The sequence below is a fragment of the Neofelis nebulosa genome, chromosome 8 (assembly GCF_028018385.1).
Source record: "Neofelis nebulosa isolate mNeoNeb1 chromosome 8, mNeoNeb1.pri, whole genome shotgun sequence".
NCBI lineage: Eukaryota > Metazoa > Chordata > Mammalia > Carnivora > Felidae > Neofelis > Neofelis nebulosa.
Window position 1 is genome coordinate 94,234,758 of NC_080789.1, and position 21,160 is coordinate 94,255,917.

The 21,160-nt window shown below is 40.7% G+C and overlaps 1 protein-coding gene across 1 annotated transcript in view; it reads left to right on the forward strand.

Moving 5' to 3' along the window:
* The first annotated feature begins 5,440 nt into the window (after nt 1-5,440).
* GUCY2C (guanylate cyclase 2C) overlaps nt 5,441-21,160 on the forward strand; it is a 69,767-nt gene continuing 54,047 nt past the window's right edge. The window contains exons 1-6 of the mRNA XM_058743594.1: nt 5,441-5,825; nt 12,521-12,633; nt 13,993-14,057; nt 16,625-16,840; nt 17,933-18,054; nt 19,781-19,877. Of these exons, the coding sequence (XP_058599577.1) occupies nt 5,609-5,825; nt 12,521-12,633; nt 13,993-14,057; nt 16,625-16,840; nt 17,933-18,054; nt 19,781-19,877 (830 nt within the window). The 5' untranslated portion in view covers nt 5,441-5,608. The remainder of the gene's footprint in view (nt 5,826-12,520; nt 12,634-13,992; nt 14,058-16,624; nt 16,841-17,932; nt 18,055-19,780; nt 19,878-21,160) is intronic.

The following is a 21,160-nucleotide window of genomic DNA, read 5'->3' on the forward strand; positions in this document are numbered from 1 at the left end:
GCAACCCAACTCCATGGGGACAGAAGCTCTTGCACTGAGGACACTTTCAGACCTCTCCTATGTATCCCTTCATCTGGCTGTTCATCTGTATCCTTTGTCATATTCTTTATTATATAATAAATCAGTAAATGTAAGTGTTTCCCTGGGTACTGTGAGTCATTCTAGCGAATTATCAAACCGAAGGAAAGGGTTATGAGAACCCCAATTTATAGCTAGTTGGCCAGGATTACAGGTGACAACATGGGACTTATGACTGGTATATGAAGTTGGGGCAGCAGTCTTGTGGGGTTGAGCTTTTAACCTGTGGAATCTGATGCTCTCTCCAGATAGACAGTGCCAGAATTGAATTAAATTATAGGGCACCTATCTGATATTAGAGAATTGCTTGATGTATGGAAAACTCACAGATCTGGTGTCAGATGAAGTGAAGTATGGGAGTACTGTGCAAGTAAAGGAGAAATACAAGGGAGTTTTTCCTTTTACAGATGCCTTTTCTTTTCTTTTCTTTTCTTGCCTAATGGCTCTTTGTAGGACTTCCATTGCTATTCTGAAAAAAAAGTGGCAAGAGTGGGCATTCTTGCCTTGTATCTTCAAGGGAAAGCTTTCAGGTTTTCCCTATTGAATATGTTAGGGATTTTCATAGATGGCCTTTATTGTGTTGAGGTAGGCTTCCTTTTCCCTGTTTTATTGAGAATTTTAGTCATGAATCAGTGTACTTTGTCAAATGCTTTTCCTACATCTATTGAGATGATCATATTTTTTTTCCTTTCATTTGGTAATGTGGTATATCACATTGATTTGAATATATTGAACTATCCTTGCATCTCAGAGATAAATTCCATTTGATCATGGGGTATGATCCTTTTATGATATTGAACTCAGTTTGCTTATTTTATTGAGGATTTTTCGCCTATGTTCATCAGGAATATTGGCCAATAATTTTCTTTTTTGATTTCTTTATCTGGTTTTGGTATTAGGATGATGCTAAACTCATAAAATGAGTTTGGAAGTGTTCCCTCATTTTCTGTTTTTTGAAGGAGTTTAAAAAGGATTGGTATTAATTCTTCTTTGAATACTTGGTGGAATTTACCCATGAAGATACCTGGTCCTGGGCTTCTTTGTTGGGGTTTTCAATTGCTGATTCAATCTCTTTATTTGTTATTTCTTTCAGGCTTTTAATTTTTTTCTGCATTCAGTTTTGGAAAGTTGTATGTTTCTATAAATGTATGCAATTCTTCTAGGTTACCCAATTTGTTCATGTATAATTGTGTATAATTGTCCCTTATGATCTTTGTTATTTCTGAGATATCCTTTGTAATGCCCACTCTTTCACTTCTTATTTTATTTATATGGGTCTTTTCTCTTGTTTCCTTAGCTAAGAGGGTTTGTCAATTTTATCTTTTCAAAAAACCAATTATTGGGGCGCCTGGGTGGCTCAGTCGGTTAAGCGGCCGACTTCGGCTCAGGTCATGATCTCGCGGTCCGTGAGTTCGAGCCCCGCGTCGGGCTCTGTGCTCACAGCTCAGAGCCTGGAGCCTGTTTCAGATTCTGGGTCTCCCTTTCTCTGACCCTCCCCCGTTCATGCTCTGTCTCTCTGTCTCAAAAATAAATAAACGTTAAAAAAAAATTTTTTTTTAAAAAACCAATTATTAGTTTTATTGATTTTTTTAACTTCCTATTTGACTTATTTCTCCTCTAATCTTTAATACTTTGTTCTGTCTGCAAAATTTGGTTTAGTTTGTTCTTCTCTTCTAGTTTCTTGATGTATAGAATGAGACTGTTGATTTGAGATCTTTTTTAATGTAGATATTCATTGCTACAAATTTCCCCTTTAACAACGCTTCTGCCCCATCCCTAAAGTTTTGGTATAGGTTTCATTTTTGTTTGTTTGTTTCAAAATACTTTTTAAGTTCTTTTATCATTTCCACTTTTACCCAAGAGTTATTTAAAAATGTGTTGTTTCATTTCCACATATTCATTAATTTTCTGTTGTTTGTTTATTTATTTATTTATTTATTTATTTATTTATTTATTTATGAATGCATGTATCTATGCATTTATTTTGCTGTTATTGATGTCTAGTTTTATTCTGCTGTGGACAGAAAAAATTCTTGGAATAGTTTTAATCTTCTTAAAATTGTTAAGACTTATTTTGTGATGTAACATGTGATATATCCTGAAAAATGAACCTTGTGCACTTTAGAAGCATATGGATTTTTCTGCTATTGGATGCAAAGTTCTGTATGTGTCTGCTAAATCCACTTATTCTGTAGTATTGTTCGAATCAGCTGCTTTTTAAATTGATTTTTTTTGTCTGGACATTTTATCCATTATTGTAAGTGGAGTGTTGAAGTCCCCAACTGTTTCTGTATTGTTGTCAATTTGGCAGTTGTTGTCAATTTCTTCCTTCAGATGTATTGGTATTTGCTTTATATATGTAAGTGCTCTCATGTTGGTGCATATATATTTATAATTGTTATATTTTCCTGTTGAATTGATCCTTGTATGTTATATGATGACCTTCTGTGTATATTTTGTTTGATGTAAGTATAGCCCCCTTCTTTCTCTTGGTTACCATTTGCATGGGATATCTTTTCCCATTTCTTCACGTTCAGCCTGTGTCTTTAAATCTAAAGCAAATCTCTTGTACATAGTGTGTTAATAGGTGTTTTGGGTTTTGTTTTGTTTTTTTATCTGTTTAGCCACCCACTCTATGCTTTTGATTGGTGAGTTTAGTGCATTTACACTTAAAGTAATTACTGATATGAGAGGATTTGCTATTGCCATTTTGTTCTTTGTTTTCTGTTGTTTTGCTCCTGTTTTGTACCTCTCTTCTTCTCTTTTTTTCTTCTTTGCTAGTTGATGCTTTTTGGTAGTGATTTGCTTTTATTTTTCCCTCTCTTTCTTGATTTATTTTAATTTTATTTGGATACAAAAACTTTATACTTGTATTCTCCTCTCCCTACATTTTGTGTTCTTATAGTCAGAGTGCTTCTTTTTATATCATGTACTCATTAAAAACAGATAATTCTGGGGGCGCCTGGGCGGCTCAGTTGGTTAAGCGTCTAACTTCGGCTCAGGTCATGATCTTGCGATGTGTGGGTTTGTCACCCGCGTAGGACTCTGTGCTGACAGCTCAGAGCCTGGAACCTGCTTCAGATTATGCGTCTCCCTCTTTTTCTGTCCCTCCCCTCCCATGCTCTGTCTCTCTCTCTCTCAAAAAGAAGTAAACATTTAAAATTTTTTTAAAGCGGGTAATTCTGTCAGCTGCGGTCAGTGTTGGTGAAGACTGTAAGCACCCTTGGCACCAAAACTGCAGGTGTATGTGGCAGTGGCAGGATCTGCCGCAGTCCTTGATGGCAGGGGCTGCTAGCCTCCTCCTGCTCTCCTTCTACCCCACAGGGGAAGTTCTGGCCAACAAGATGCTCTTGGTCTGGGCTCCAGGCACTGAGGCACTGGAGCAGGGTGGTGCAGTGTCTCCAGTCCAAGAAGGGTGCACCAGCGTCTCCTTCTCAAAGAAAGCACATCAGCACGTATCCGAGGCAACTCTGTCAGCTGGAGTCAGTGTTGGCAAAGACTATAGAGATCCTCAGTGGCAAAAACTGCAGTGGTAAGGGTCCTCTTGCCCTCCTTGCCCCACAGTGGGAGGTCATGGCCAATGGGGATCCCTGTTGGTGTGGCGCAGTGCCAGACCAAGGGATGGAATGACATACATAAAATGCTTATGTTTTCCTGTGGGGCCATCTTGGTTTTTGTGCTCCACTGGGTCACTGCATCTTCTTCATTGTACTCCAAAGCTCTCCCAGAGCTATTTTCATCAGTGGGCAGTTGTTAATTTGTTGTTTTCCAGGAAGGATGAAAGCTGGGGCCCCTAGCCCTCCATCTTGTTGATGTCACTCACTTTAAGTTTAAAACAGAATTTTGCCTGAAGTGGTCGTCAAGCCAATGATGTAAATACTGACATTATTTGGTTAGTCATACTATATCTCTATTTCCAAATCTCCATTTAGATCCAGGTCCTCTTCCCCCCAAATCCTGGCTATTCCCACACCTACACAGGCTCCTATAATCAACATGTCCAAAAACAGAAGTCATGATCTTCTTCATTAACCCTGCTGCTCTTCCAGAATTCTAGAGTTTAGTAAACAGCTTTCCCATCTACCCAACTGAGCATCTCAGGGGTCACCATTGACTTCTCCCACTCTCTAATGCCCCAAATCCAATAAAATGTCAAGTCTCATCTATTTTACCTCTTAGATACCTCTTGAACCCACATATCCACTGCCACTGCCCTCATCTGGGTCTCCTTTACCTCTCATTCGGACCACAGAAATACCCTCCTAATTTGCTACGTGTCCCCCCTCTCTCTAAGTCATTCGTTCCACGGCAGCTTAAGTAGTCTTTACAAAATTCATCTGATCATGTTCCTTTCTTGACCATTCGTGTGAAGTTCCAAATCCTGATGGCATATAGGAAACCCCATGGCCTACCCCTGTCTACTCCATTGTCAACCTTTATTGCCACTAGACGCCTAGCTCTCTCCACTCCAACCATGCTGTGTCTCTTTCAGTTCCACAAACATTCATGTCACTTCCCACCCCTGGGCCTTTACAAAAGCTGTTCCCCTGCCTCCCACACTCCTTCTCTTCTCTTTCCATTCAGCTAACTTCAGTTCATCCTTCTGGGTAGCTCAAAGACACTTTCTCAGGGAAGCTTCCTCAACTTTCTAGAATAGGTTATATTAATCTGCCATGTGCCACACAGCACTCTGTACTTTTTTCCACGGTTGAGTTTATTCATAATTTTTTTTTATTTTTCAATTTTTTTTTTATTTTAGAGAGAGAGCCCATGAGCCTGGCAGAGGGGCAGAGGGAGAGAGAGAATCCTAAGTGGGCTCCACACTCAATGCAAAGCCCCATGTGAGGCTTAATCCCATGACCCTGGGATCATGACCTGAGCTGAAATCAAGAGTCAGACATCACAATTATTTATTTAATGTGTGTCTTCGTCGCCAGAATGCATGTTCCATGAGGACACTAATATATTCACACCACTTATAGCTGTATACCTAGTGCTTTGCTAATGCCTAACACCCCATCAAATCTCAACAAATAGTTGCTGACTGGGTGATTGAAACAGTTCTTCTAATTGAGGATTCAGTTCCAGTGTGCAGGTATAACCTAAACACCACATAGTCCACTATATCCTTAAGCCCTTTGACCTTTATTTTTCATTTTACAAATCTTTTTATGTATATACTATACTCCCCTCTTCCCCTTTTTCCTCTTCCCAGTGATGTGTCACAAATTGATGTATTTTTATTGGGTGAGGCCCAGGTAATCTCCCTGTTTATAACTCTGGCCTTTCTGTGAGCAAACACACAAGGTGAACTTTGGTTTATCTCCTACCATAATGTAGCTGCTAATTGCTGGCAGGCAGGCTGTGTCCCATGGGCCACGTGACCAGTGGGGCATGATCAGAAAGGAGCGTGGGGAAGAGTGGACTGAGGGGCCCAGCTAGAGGCTGTCTAGCCCGAGTTCCTGCCTCCCTCAAAGTGCAGAGTAAAACAAGCAAGCACAAGGAGTATGGTTCTGAGGTAAGCAAAGTCATGAAGATGACACCGCTGGGCTTAGTTTTGTGGTCACTGCTCCTCCATCCAGCGCTGATGTTCTGGACCTCCCAGATCAGTCAGAACTGCAACAATGGCAGCTATGAGATCAGCGTCCTGATGATGAACAACTCGGCCTTCCCAGAGACCTTGGACACCTTGAAAGAAGCGGTGAATGAGGGAGTGCAAATAGTGAGACAGCGTCTGCTCAGTGCCGGTAAGAATATGGTCACAGGATCCACCTCCTCCCTGTTACCCCTCTGGGGTCAAAGGGTCGCTTGCATTCTTTGCCTAATCACCCACTCTCCTCTACGGGCTTGTCAGACAACCCCTTTCTATTTCAAGGCAGTAGGTCCTCAGAGAGAAGGGTTTAAGTCCTACTGCGTTATGCTCCGTCATAACTCACCCTGCTCTTGGAATGACCCCAGTCCAGAGAATGCCAGATGTTCCCAGCAGTGAAATGCCCCACACGCAACTGGATTGATGGCTCCGTTTCAGGGAGGCATCATGTTCCTTTCTGTAACTCTTCAGAGGCAATATTTGATCTGGACCTGAGAGTTCACAGGGTTACCGGTCAAGAACATGAATTAAGAGAGTTAAATTCAGACAGATGCTGCATCTATTTCTGGGATTTTTAATCCATCTGTTCACTCTTGACATCTCGGCTGGCTATTACATAAGACATAGTCCAGTAAATTTGCAACCAAATTCAGTGTTACAGTTCTTCATTGTATCTATTAATTATTAAAATAAACTTTATAACATTAGATAAAATATGTAGAATAAAGAGAAAAAATCACCCCTGATCATTTTCAGCCACCTGGATATCTCCAGTGTCTTTCATATGCTCTCAGGTTCTTGTTTTTAAGAACACGATTAGGATCACTATGGCGTACAAACAATTTTCTAGGGGTGCTTGGATGGCTCAGGTGGTTAAGCTTCCAACTCCTGGTTTCAGCTCAGATCATGGTCTCACAGTTCATGCCCACATCAGGCTCCATGCTGGGAGTCTGCTTGAGATTCTCTCTCTCCCTCTCTCTCTTGGCCCCTCCCCCACTCATGCTCTCTAAATAAATAAATAAACTTAAAAAAAAAAGATAAACCAAAACTAAAAAAATTATTTAAAAAAAAAGAAACAATTTTTTATCCCAATTTTACTTCACATCATTCTGCAAATGACTTTCCTATAACTGCATAATCTTTATGTGATGTGAGTGGATATGTAATATTCTTTGGAGTAGCTATCCTCCCAAATCATCCAGTTATTCCCTACTGTTTGATTTCCCATTGTTTTTAATTTCTCATGGTTATTTAAAATTACTACAATAAGCATTTTCAAATATACAGTTTTTTCCATTCTTTGAGACTAGATTGCCAAAAGTATAATTACTGAGTCAAGGACTATTTCATACGTCTTAATGTTTACTTATGGTTCTAAAGAGGGTATGTCTTGATTTTCTCCATGTAAAACTCTGTGCTAATAAGCTCTTTTCTAGTGCCCAAGCTGCACCGGTTCATTAGGTTCATGCTCTCCTCCCCATGTGGCCAACACAAGGTATATATATATGTTTGGTACCTCTGCCAAAGGCTGCACAACTGTCTATGGATGTTATTTAAGCTTCATGCTGTACCTTTCTGTTCCTAGACTGGATGTGTGTGTTCCAAGAAGTTGTCACAAATAAAATTCATATGACCATGAAAAATACAGTAAAATTCTTTGGTAATATAGCAAGAGGTATCATGTATCACATATCTGTGATACCTTTTTGCTGTGCAGTATACATTTCTTCAATCTTGTCTGAGACCAGTTCAGATGTAAATAGCTAGATCTGATCTAGAGCTGTAATGGAACTAGAAGGATTTAATAAAATCCCCTTATTTACCAAGACTGTGGCATCATGGAAAGAAAATTTGATTTGAATTCTGGGGACCTGTATTGGAGTCCTGGCCCCAGACCTTTCTCTTTTTGTGACCCTGGGTGAGCTTTTTCCCTTAGTCTCTCTGAGCCTTGGCTTCCTTGTTTATTGAGTACCCATCATGTCCCAGGTAAGATATATAGCGTCCTTCGTCACCACAGCTCTGTAAGATTGGCATTATTGACACAGTTTCACAGTGGAAGCTTCATAACTTTGCTGAAGTCATACAGGCTGTCTATTTGATACGAAATTCCAACCCCTATCTGTCTGGTTCCAGCTGTCTGGACGCTGTATAATCTTTACCCACCATGAACTAACTTTCTCATTAAAATGAGCCAGTGAAACACGATGGTGAGAAGCAGAGATTTGGAACCAGGCAGCTCTTTGTTCATATTCCAGCTTTGTGTCCAACCATTTATCATCAGTGACCTGGAGCAAATTACTTAAGTTTTCTGAGCCTCAATCCCCTTAGCTATAAAATCCCAATAGATAGTAGTTACCTCGTGTGGATATGGTATGAATTAAATGAGGAAATTCATGTAAAGTACCCAATACACAGACTGAAACATAATTAGGAATTCAATAAGTAGCGGTGGTTTTTTAATTTTTTTTTTTTTTTTTTTTTTTTTTTTTTTTTTTTTTTTTTTGGGACAGAGAGAGACAGAGCATGAACGGGGGAGGGGCAGAGAGAGAGGGAGACACAGAATCGGAAACAGGCTCCAGGCTCCGAGCCATCAGCCCAGAGCCTGACGCGGGGCTCGAACTCACGGACCGCGAGATCGTGACCTGGCTGAAGTCGGACGCTTAACCGACTGCGCCACCCAGGCGCCCCCAGTAGCGGTGGTTTTATTGTCATCCCTGTTGTTGTTTTTGTTGAGGATGTTAAAGTTGTGTTATTACTGTGCTGTTGCCACTGTTACCTGAACAAGTTACCAGGATATAAAATAAAGAGTGTAGTATAGTGGTAAGATTTTGATCTCTGGACTCATACAACCTGAATTTGAATTCCTGATCCACCTATCACTAGTTTAATTATAAACACTTTATCAAGTGAGTTATTTATTCTAAGTTCTACTCATCTCATTTATAAAATAGATTCATGGAGCGCCTGGGTGGCTCAGTTGGTTGAGCGTCCAGTTCTTGATTTCGGTTCAGGTCATGATCCCAGGGTTGTGGGATGAGCCCTGCATCTGGCTCTTGGCTGAGTGTGGAGCCTGCTTAAGACACACACTCTCTCTCTCTCTCTCTCTCTCTCTCTCTCTCACTCTCCCTGTGTCCTTCTCCCTTGCTTGTGTGCACTCACTCTAAAATAAAAACCATATATATTATATGTATAATACATATACTCATATATAATAGAGTCATGAATGGATGAGTGGTGAGGTGGCTGAATAGATTAAATGAGTGGACAATTTTGAGGGGGATGAAAGAATAAACAGTGATGCCCAGAGTTTTGTATTTAATGATGCATTTTGTTAGATGGATGTTCATGCATGAGAAACTCAAGAAGTACAGGTTGTGATGGAAAGATACGTTCATGTTCTAAACATACTGGGCATTATTATTTGGGGGAAATTCTAAAACATATACTTAAGGGCTAAACTGAAGAAAATTAAGAGTTCAAATGTTGTGGGTGATGTCCAAATGTAAGAAAACAATATTTCTTCCTAGTACTTAGGAAACGTCTGTGAGTTTTGAAGAATACATGGGATTTGATAGACAACATGCAAAAAGAGACTCCTTCCGCCTTAAGACATCACCTTCTCAAGGATGTATGTTTCATGGCTAAGCACACCCAGTTCATACCCTCCAAATGATCTCATGTGCCAAGGGGGCCGCTTTCCTAGGCTCTAGCACCTATATTCAGATTCCCTTTGGTCCAACTCCTTCCTCAAAGCCCTAGGTAGAAGACAAAGGTTCTGAGATTACTCTGTATGCCTTGGCATTCCATCCATCTTCCCAGCCCTGAGATATCATGCTGGGGTGGAGGTGCAGGCAGGAGAAAGATGAGAAACAGCACTTGGGTTTGGGAATTGTTAAGTTTAAAAGTTGAGCTTCGATATGACGTCACTATGTTGTCTGAAAATTTTTCAGTATCTTCTTGAGAAATCACTTGGGATTTGGGGAGATAAAGAGGAAGAGATCCTCCTCTTCCTCTACCAAATTAAAAAACAAAAGCAAACACAGTTTTCACTTAGCCATAAAATGTTGAGAGGCAGCAGCATACTGTATAGCATGTTCTACGGAAGTGGCTCTCAAACTTTTTGATTTCAAGACCTCTTTATGCTCTTAAAAATAATTGTGAGCTCTGTGGAATTTTGTTTACATGGTTACATGTATCGACAGTTACTATATTGGAAATTAAGGCTGAGAAATGTTGTAAATAGTTGTTTATTGATTCACTTAAAATAATTAGAAACACTTTATCTGGTAACATAAAATAAAATTTCTTATTAAAGAAAACCTGTATTTCTCAAACCAAAAAAACAAAAATAGTGGGGAAAATGGTATTGATTTATATTTTTGTACATCTTTAATGTCAGCCTTAAAAAAAATGGCTGGATTCTCATATCTACTTCTACATTTAATCTGTTGCAATAATACATATTATGTAGCCTCTGGAAAACTCTACTGTATGCTCGTAAGAGGAAAGTGGAAAAAACAAAGAAGGTCTGAATACGCTTATGAGAATAGCTTTGGCCTCCTGGCCCTCCTGCAGGTTATCTCTGGAGTCTATGGTCTACACTTTGCAAACTGCTATTCTATAGCATATCAGATTCTGGAATCAGACCGTCCTAGGTTCAAAACCCCAGCTGTGTCCCCCTAAGCAAGTTCATCTACCTCTCCAGACCTCCATTTTCTGATTTTTAAGCTAGGAAGACAAAATATCAATTAACCTCATAGGATTCAGGGGAGGATTAAGGATTGAAATAATGCATGCCGAAAAACACAGCCTGATGCTAGGCATCTAGTGACAGAGATCATCCAGTTCTGTTCTACCAACCAATGGATGAGGAACCGGGGCCCCATAGATGAAGTCATTTGTCTGAGATCACACTCAGTGGATGTGAATTTCCCTTCTCCTAGGTCCTGTGCAGGATTTATACTTGGGTTTTGCCGTGCCCATCCAGCATGGGCTGCCTGGACAGTAGGATTTTTAAGTGAGTCATCTTCAGTGCTCCTCATGGTGGCAAGAGGGAACAGAGCCCTCACAGAGGTTGAGGAGGAGGAGCTAATGTATACATTAACAGCTGCAGGTGTGGTTGTCTTCTGAAAGCCCTGTTTTCATCATGTGACTGTGTACGAGACTGCACTTTACTCCCTGAGTCCTCTTGCTGCTTTCTAAGACAGGCTCAAGCCCTATTTTCTCCTGGTGCCCACATGCCCTCTCCTTTTCTTCTGGGTCCCCAACAGCCTCACTCATACTATTTTCCTGGTTTCATTGACCCCATATGCTCCCTACCGCTGTAAGAATTAGGTAACAAAAAGGGTGTAAAATGTGCAGTATTACGACTGGCATATGGCTATTCGCAAGTGTTAGTTGCTATTAAATCCCTCACTGGTCCCACCTCTTCTATTAATTTTCTTTGGTCTTATTACATTGACCTCTCCTACTTGGCAACTCTTATTTAGATCTCTTACTGAACAGTCTCAGGAAAGTGTTCTTGAGTTAACCCTCCCCGCACCCAAAAAAAAAGACAAGAAGTAAAATGCTTCCTAGTCTTAGACCCACCTCTGAGGTGGCTATAGACATGCAAAGATACTTTCATTCTTTGAAAGAACAGGTCTCTGTCTTTAAAAATATTCTTATTTGGGGAGTGCTTGGGTGGCTCAGCCAGTTAAGCAGCAGACTCTTAATTTCGGCGCAGGTCATGATCTCTCCAGTTGAGCCCCGCACTGGGCTCCATGCTGAGTGTGGAGCCTGCTTGAGATTCCGTCTCTCCCTCTCTCTCTGCTCCTCCCCCACTTATTCCCTCTCTCTCTCTCTCAAAATAAATAAACATTTTTTTAAAATAAACATTCTTATTCAGATGTTCAGAAGAACAATAACTTCTGTTGTTGACATGCTTTACTCTTTTAAAAGTACCAACATTGTTACATTTGATAATTCTGGTTTTAATCCCATTTTACATTTGAGGGAACCAAGTTAGAGAAATTCGAATGGCTGGTGCAAGAACACTCAGAACGTCACTCCCTGCAACCAGCAGTATAGCTAGCAGCTGAGGTTTCCAGACTTCCTGTATAAGGGCTTGGCACTATTAGGATGCCTCTTTTAGGAATCAAACATTTCTGTGGAATATTTTTTATCGGAAGGAGACAAAATGTAAGGTCACATGGTTCCGCTGTCTTTTTATTCTTGTCCAAAATATGGTATCTAGCAATACCAAGGGATATTACCAAGGCTCTTGCCTTGATCTGAAGGCGATCTGTTATCCCAAGATCCTAGACCATGATGGACACAGTTCACTTTGGCTTTGGGGACAGAGCACAGAGGTTCCAGTGTGCACGTTGGCAGGAAGCAGAACCAGCACCTTGGAACATGAAAGAACAGATATTGTAGTGGCTACATTTTTGTTTTCCTAACACTCTCCAGAACTGTATAGGAAACTTGCTGAGTCTGCAGTTGTGAAAAGAGGAGAGCCTTGAACATAATGAAAATGTTGTCAAGCTGGGTTGTGGGATGGTTGCACAAATACACATTTACTAAAAATCATTCAATTGTACACTTAAAATGGGTGGCATTTATGGGGGGTAAATTTACCTCAATAAAGCTGTTGAGAGAGAGACAGAGACAGAGAGGCAGAAATAAAAGACAGAGACAGAGAGAGGAAAGAAGTGACAGGTAGTGATATAAGAACTCAGAACTCAAATATTCCTGGGCCTGAAGATGCATATCCATTTTTTTCCCGGGATCAGCTGACAAAAGGTAAATCTCATGGCTATAAACTACTGAAAAATAACATGTTTTCTCTTTTCCCTCATTTCTGGATAACAGGCATAAATGTGACTGTGAATGCTACCTTTATCTATTCGAATAGTTTGATTTACAAGTCAAGTGACTGCCGGAGTAGCACCTGTGAAGGTCTTGACCTACTCAGGGAAATTTCAGTAAGTAAATGCTTTTGTAGGTGTAGCTCACACCTCTTAGTACAGGGAGATCACGGTGTGAGACTTGAGCACCCGTCTGTGAGCATTTCTTATGTCATCTCTAGCCACATAGCTGAGTGTTTTGGAGACAGGGTAATCTGACTTTATCCCCGTATATTTCCCAAGAGATGAGGGCCCTCTGGGAATACAGGAAAGTCGGGAGAATCTACTGTGTTCTAGCTCTACACTTTCAGTGTTGTGGAGGGGACTTATTTTGTTTTAAATTGTTTCCAAAACCTTTTAAAAATGTGAATGTTGCCATTAATTGGTTTTCTTCTGTGTCCCTCGGGAAGTACCTGAGGGATTCTAAAGCCCCGTACCAGAGGTGTCTGTTTCAGGTCATAACCGTAGATGCAGTCACGGGTTAATTGCTTAAGAGCTGAATCTGAAACCTAATTTTAAAGTAGTAACTGTAACGTTAAAGGGTGGAAATGGGAGGGGAAAGATTCTTGCCTACTCCCTCCTCCCAACTCCCCACCTCAGCCCGGGCTTTATGGAACAAAAGAATGTCTTAACCTCTCCAGAGGCCGCAAGGTGTGTGAGAAGCCTTTTTACTACCAGAAACCCAGGGAAAGGTTCTAGAAGCAGAGCACTGGACATAGAACAATGGCTCTAAATCTTTAATCGATAGCATTACACCAACCAGACAGGTAGACTCACATGGAGAAGAGTGGTTGATGACAGCAGTCATTCTCAATCTTGGGAGGGCCAGGGATGAGCGAGGGGAGTTTAACAAACTCCACTTTATGATGCTAGGAGTGTGCATTTCTTCCTTCCACCCCTTGAGAGGGAGGCATACCCTGGTTTTCTAAGACTAGGGATGGGATGTTCCTAATCACGTTCCTCTTGATAAATAGTACAAGACACGATCTATAGTCACCCAACTGGTCACACTGCATTTTGTTCTCTTTAGCCCTGTTTCATAGCCCTCCCTAAAAGTAAAACTTGCCCTCATCCCCCAAAGCGCCTCCAAATCTAGCCTCTCCTCAGTCTGGCCCACAGGTATGTCTCATGGTACAGTCTATCAGTCCTTCTTATCCCGCCCTGCATCCTCCTCTTGACAAAGAACCCAGGTTCACCTTCATCCTTCTTACCTTCAGCAGAATACCCTTCCTTCCACCTGCAGCACCTTCTCTTTCTCAGATTTCTTTATCCCTTAGTGTCCCGTGCCCAACCCAAGGCACCATGAGTTGCTCCTTTCTTGAGAGGCCTACTTACTAAGCTTCTAGAGGCCTTTTTCATTGCCACTTCTTTCCTGTCCATTTACTCATTGCTTTTATTTCAGAGACTGAGTTTTCTTTTTCTTTTTTTCCCCTACAGAATAAAAAACAGATGGGCTGTGTCCTTGTGGGGCCCTCGTGTACATATTCCACCTTCCAGATGTAGTAAGTAGTTTGGTTTGTTGTTTTAATGCCACCGTAAGTTGAAGTCAGGACATGGTATCACTATTTAAATGATTTATCAAACAGAAGTCTAGTCAAGGCAACACAATCAGAGGTGTTGGAACCCTCACATTTTTCTACTTCTCTGTAAGTGTCATTCCCTTGTCCAGGTAGCTCTACCTTTGCTTACCATGAGGTGAAGGACAGTAGCTATTCACATCCAGTTACTAACATCTGAGCCTGGGAGGCAACATGGTATAGGTAAAAAGAGTCCTGACAGGGAACAGAGAAGACAATGAACTTGGATAATTTGAGGAGTTAATGAAGGAAATCTTTACTAAAGTATGAGCAGAGGAAACACACAGGAAAGTACAACACCCTGGGCATTAGCAGGGCTTGGTTCTATCCTTAGGTCCTCAGAATAAGGGAAGTAGAAAGGTACTCAATTCACAGCACTGAGGATTATATAATTAACATATTAAAGTACCTTGCACAGTGCCCTTTTCAGCTTAGGGGAAAAAAAACCACTTCCAATATATTCTATAATAAAAACATTTTTCTGCCTTGGCGAAAATCACCCTCATTCTTCCATTCATTTTACTCAGTGTAATTCTCGCCACCATAAAACATTTTGTTCTGCCGGATCACACCTTCCCTAAATCTAAAGCCCTCTTCTTTGCCTGTGTTTCATCTGTTCAGTCTTCCCCTGAATCAAGGATCACCTTTGTCTACACAGAGAAAACTACACTAAAGGACCCCCATGCAATAGATTTTGGAAGGTCACATTAAATTTCTGAAATTTCTGTTGCAAAGTCTGCCTCTGACACCTCCTACCAGCTGTACAAATACTCTGAGATGTTCACACCCACTGCATGCCACGGAAGCACTTTCTCAGCTCATCTTCCCTACTAAAATACAGGCAAATACAGATTCTTCTCCTTCCATTCATTCCCAGTTGTCATCTAATCTGACCACTTGTTGCTTTGCCATAGAATGTGCTCAGAAGGAAAGGAGGAGTAGGAAAATTGATTGACTATTTATGAAACCTTTTGTGTGCAAAGAAGCACTTTGGTTTTGTCTGAGTAGAGAAATTAAGTAAAACACAGCCCCCTGCCCAGTAAAATAGAGAAAACAACAAGAGCATTGGTAACCAGTACAAGGCAGAGTATAATAAGCTCAACTGAAGAAACACAAACAAGAAGCTGTGGGGTTCAGAGAAGAAAGGAGCTCCCTCTGGTTGGAAGAGTTTAGCTCAAGAGGGGAAGGATTTCTTGAAGGAGATGGTATACGAGTTGAGTGTTGAAGCATAGGTGAGATTTTAATGAGTAGAGATGAGGAGTTAAGGATCCCAGCCAGGCAGAGGGTAAGTGGGTGTAAAAGCAAAGAAGCAGAGAAGTGTAGACATTTTGTGAAAGTCAGTATCAACCAGCGTGCAAGAGATGAGTAGGGGGAACAGATAAAACTAGAAAAATTAAGTAGGGCTGTATTGGGGAGGTCACGAGTTCCAGGCGAGGGAAGCAGATTTAATTAGATTTGCATCAGAAACAACTTAGATGGTGCAGGGAAGTGCCATAAAAAGCAGCTCAACTTCGGGAAGAATAAGTGATAACAGTGTACAGGAAAGACTAGAGCACACAGGAGACACTGATGGGGAAAGTAATCAAGGGAGGAGGAGAGCTGAATTAGCATGCAAGCAGTTGACCTGGAAAGGAAGGAGAGCCTTTAAAGATATTTAAGGGTAGAATAACTGACAACTGATTTGATACCTGATTAGATGTCAGAGTGAGGGATGGAAAGTGTTCAAAAAACACTAAAAGAAATGAAGAACGTTTTTGAAAAATTAAAAGAAAAGATAAATTTGACTGTGAGCATAGGGAGTTTAAGTGCAAGCAGGACACCTAGCGCTCAAGATGAAAGGGAGGTTTTGTTTTCCTTCCTTTATCAAGTGCACATTGACGGTGCACATATGACCCAGGCAGACTGGAGATATGGAGGTGCCTAAGCCAGACGTGATCTGTGCCTTCATGGAGCTTGCAGTCTAGTGGAGGAGGCAGATAGTAAACACATACTGACCCAAAAATTACCTGGTCGCAGGTGTCAGTGAAAGGTTTTTCTGATGGCTGAAGGGATCTTTAATCCAGGACCCGATGCATGAATGAGAGTCAGCCAGGCAAAGAGCCAAGGGGAACAGCATTTCTGGCATATGTCAAGGCCCTGATGATGGCCCATCCTCTGTTTTCTTAGCCCTACTCCCCAAAGGCCATATGTCCCAGCCCCGATGTTATGACCACCCCCTCCTTTTAGAATAAATTGGAACCAAGCCACATTATACATGAAAATATGCAGAGTATCTTAAAACATAACATATGCTCAATAAACGTTTTAAAATTTACCTGTGTGGGAGGGACACCTATTTCCCTATTTCATTCTTGAGTGCTTGAGTGACCCTATTTCATTCTTACCGCTTATAACCAACCACAGGAAACAGTTTGAAACAGTTTAAAGAGGGATTGTATTTGTGCTACTGAAGTTAATCCTGATGTTTGTTTCTTTCTCACTTCTTGGCATAGCCTTGACACAGATTTGAACTATCCCATGATTTCAGCTGGGAGTTTTGGATTATCTTGTGACTACAAAGAGACTTTAACCAGGCTGCTGTCTCCAGCTAGGAAGCTGATATACTTCTTGGTTAACTTTTGGAAGGCCAATAATTTGCCATTCAAAAATTTTTCTTGGAACACTGCGTATGTTTTCAAAAATGGCACTGAGACTGAGGACTGTTTCTGGTGAGCAGGACCACTAATATGCTTCTGGTACTTGCCATAGAGAGAGGCCACAGAATCCTGGCAGGCCATCCGGTTATTATCAGATGCACCTTCCATCTGAAGCAGCACTGGGAATGGACACCAGCCCACTTTCTAACACACAAATAAACGCAAAAGGGCCAAAGGAAACATGGTATAAATACAATCAATATGTATCACATTTGCAGCACTCTAGCTTTCAAAGTACTTTCACATTACTTTTATTGATCCCCTATAGTAGATCCTCTAAAGAAAGGAAAACAAGTACAAGTTCCATTTTACAGATAAGGAAAGTGAAAAACAATGGTTACTGCTTTCACATTACTGTGAAAGATGTGATACCAGAGAATATGCATTCTGCCAATACCTACAGCTAGTTAGAAATAATTTGTCTCACGATCGCTCAGAGGAATAAGTGGAGCGGGAGGAGAGCAGGATATCAGGCACCATTGCTAAAATAAAATTACAAGGTTCACACAACTCCAGCACAGGTGGCAGAAGGAATCTTTTGGTTGTGTTACTGTCTACACCACCACGATGGTGCTTGCTTCTGCAGTCTCTCTCCACCGAAGTATGTGGAATAGTAAGGGTACCACTGGGAATGCACATCTAGGGACCTAAAGAGTCAACCTTAAGGCCTCATCCTGGAAATTTCGAGGTGAGCTTAGAGCCCACAAAGGTCCATTTCATTGGGAAGATAAATGATTCCTATCAACTCTGAATTTTTGCACTGTCGACTCAAAGGTTTCAACTTATCTGTGATAATGGGGTTTATAGAACAAAGTAGCCTTCCTTCTGCAGATAGCAGGAAGCTATTATAAACAACCCACCAAATGTCTCCTATTTGTATATATACATGAAGATGCCCTAAAACTTATCCTTATATCTTTACCAAACTAGATCCCACCATCCAAACTATTGATATCGTGATGTGTATCATCGGTTGCGGTGATTGTGGAAATGAAGTTTAGATGAACAAGTCCCACAACAGATCTGTAAACAATGAGCAAACAACATGGAAGGTCATGCAGAAACCAAACTTGTTTCTTAGAGTTTCTCTTTTCTCTGTTCTAGGTACCTCAATGCTCTGGAGGCTGGAGTTTCCTATTTTTCTCAGGAACTTAGCTTCAAGGATATGTTGAGGGGAAATGACCAGTTTCAGGATATCTTAATGAACCAGAACAGGAAAAGCAATGGTAAGGGGACATGGAGATAATTTTTTGCCAACTTCTTCCTCACAACTACTACATCTTTAAGAGTCATTTTGCCAAATCTACCAGCACAGAGTTATCATCATTACCTCTATATATTTTGTTTATCTGGGGAGATCGGCAGTTGCATGCAACTCCATTATATTGGTCCTTCTGCCGATTAAAACCTTTTCCTATGAGAGAAAGGAGAAAAGTAGTGTTGAATAAATACATTAGCATCATGAAAGTAATAATGATGCTAAAGTCTAGCTTGCATAAACCAAAATGATATCATGACCCACCATCGATAAACTGCTTTTTATTTATTTTTTAATGTTTTTTTAAATTTATTTTTGAGACAGAGAGAGAGCATGAGCAGGGGAGTTTTATGTGTGAGCTTCTGAATGCAACAGGAAGGATGAGAGGCAGAGAGAGAGAGAGAGGGAGACACAGAATCTGGAGCAGGCTCCAGGCTCTGAGCCATCAGCACAGAGCCCGATGAGGGGCTCAAACTCACGGACTGTGAGATCATGACCTGAGCTGAAGTCGGACGCTTAACTGACTGAGCCACCCAGGTGCCCCGATAAACTGCTTTTTAAATTCACCTCAATCTAATCTATCATTGGATTTATGACTAATCCTCACACATTCTGAACCCTGGTCCCCTGATGACCAAGAGGATATGTTTACTGATTATCTGGCATAAAGCAAAACTACAAGGTTAGCATATCATCTCATTTTCCTCTAATGTATATCCCACATGCCTAGTGATCTCCCAGTGGCAGGTCAAATGTGGGATAAAATCATGCTCACTAAGCTGTGAGGTGATTTGTTTCACTTTCCAAGAATTCTCTTTACAAATAAGAATAAATCAGAAGCAAAGGGATCAACTGTGGACATTTCTTATGAGGGAACGTGCTTGTTTGGTAAGAATTCCTAGCATCACTCAAATCATCATCTACTGTCATTATTTAAGTATTTGCCATAATCAGAACCCTCCATGTACAAATCATTGGCAAGATGTGGGGGGGAAAAGAAGTATAGATGTCCCTAAAAAGAAGTATTCATGTCTCTAAGGAGTTTATGGGACAACATAGTATATAAAAAGATACAATGTACCCCAACTCCTCTTTCTCATAGAGTCATGCATTTGGGAAATCTGATTCCAATGAGTACGAGAGCTCACAGAACAGACTGAACCCTGCCACTGAAATCACTAAGACTGAGATCTGAGTTAAGAAGCTACAAGCAAAGCCCAAGGAACATGGGCTTGTTCAGGAACATGACATAAATTCACCCATTAATTTTACTATAACTTTTTGAAGCACTTAACAATTGGTGAGGTGCGCTTATCAATGAAAATAGTTTATGTAACTCCTCTAACCTGGTATAATGGAATAAACACTGAGCTGGATTCATAAACTTGCATATTAGGGCTCTGCCATCTACTAGTTCTTTAACCCTTTGACATCTTGTCTTCCAGGCTCTTTAAATCAGTAAAGTTAAGGGAATGGACTAGAGGATTCTTTTTAAGATTCCATGCAGCTCTACTCAGACTCTATGACTGTAAATGGAAAAAAACAAGGGAGAGAGTAATTGAGGAATTGGTGTTAACCTTGAAAACATAAATGTAGCACAGACATACTGGGTTCAGATTCGGGCGCCTGGTTCCCACGTGTTTGAATGTAGACCATTGTGTATTTCTCTCCTTGTTTTGCTGTCTCTTCTCTAGTGATTGTTGTGTGTGGTACACCAGACACGATCAACTCCCTCAAGGGTGACCGGGCAGTGGCTGAAGATATTGTGATTATTCTAGTGGATCTATTCAAGTAGGTGTAATATTGGAAAGAATTCTCTTTTCAGAAAGGAAATACTCCCAGGATTTCCAGAAGAGACATTCTCTTTTCTCTGGTTTTGCACTGACTTACATGGGATTCGGTATGATCAAGTTTCATTCTTGCATCACAGCCTCATTTTTGTTTAATTGATTGTAGCCTTAGCAGATATGCATATCTTTGATATCACTATCATGTCTAAACACAGAAGTTTCATGACCCATTAAATCTACGTGTCCATTCATCTACAAGGATCTTGGTCCCCAGCCTGATTTTAAGGTCTTTCCAGGCCGTGATAAATCAACTAATAGCCCAATCCAATAGCATTATTTTCAGGAATGTGGGACATATCTCTGCTTTCTTTTGCTAATGGCCTTTGATCCTAGATGACTTCTCCTTTGCCACCTTTGTAAGAGGAAAGTTCCAATTAAATGACTGCTTCTCTGCCCTGTGTGGTTTAGTCATGGGTGGCAATTTTATTCCCTGTAATTCTCTAGAGCAAAGGAGAGAAAATTCTGGAGGATAGACACTTTCTTTCTTTTTTCTTTAAAACATAAATGTAGTACAGAGATACTGTTCTTTCTTTCTTTCTTTCTTTCTTTCTTTCTTTCTTTCTTTCTTTCTTTCTCAGTTTTTATTTTTTAAATTCAAATATAAATAATATGCAGTGTTATATTTTACCACTCATCTTCTAATATGGTTGGAGACCCTACAAACCTTGCCAAGGTAGTATCTGAGTCAGATTAAACTTATAGAAGTTGTCACCGGTACACCTGTGCTTCTTGCCCCATCAGCTAGATCGTATGACATCACTTATCTGCCTGCACCATTAATCATTACCTGTCTGTCCTTAGCCTAGACACTGTTACTGCACTGCATATTTCCCATATTTGCCTAGTCATTTCACCCACACTAAATGTACGTGTCACAGTGTTAAGAGGAAGGAAACATAGGGACTGCAGGTCTGTTTGACTACTATTTGTTCACGAAGATAGTCTTATCAATCAACTTAGCCTTTTAGTTGCAAAATACAGGAAAGAGGACAAAGTTATCAACATTTCACTCCTACAACCACATCGACAGCTGCTCTGACAGTTGCTTTGCTCTGTGGTAGGAGTCCTCAATGTAGCCAAGTTGGTGTGATTTTACTATCAGCGAATCCTCAACCCGGGGCAAAAGTGTAGGCCTTCCTTTGTCACTGGTCTTTAAGGACACCTGGCTATGTTTTTGGTAGATCATGAGCTTCATTTGAAAATAGACATAACTTGGTCTCAAAT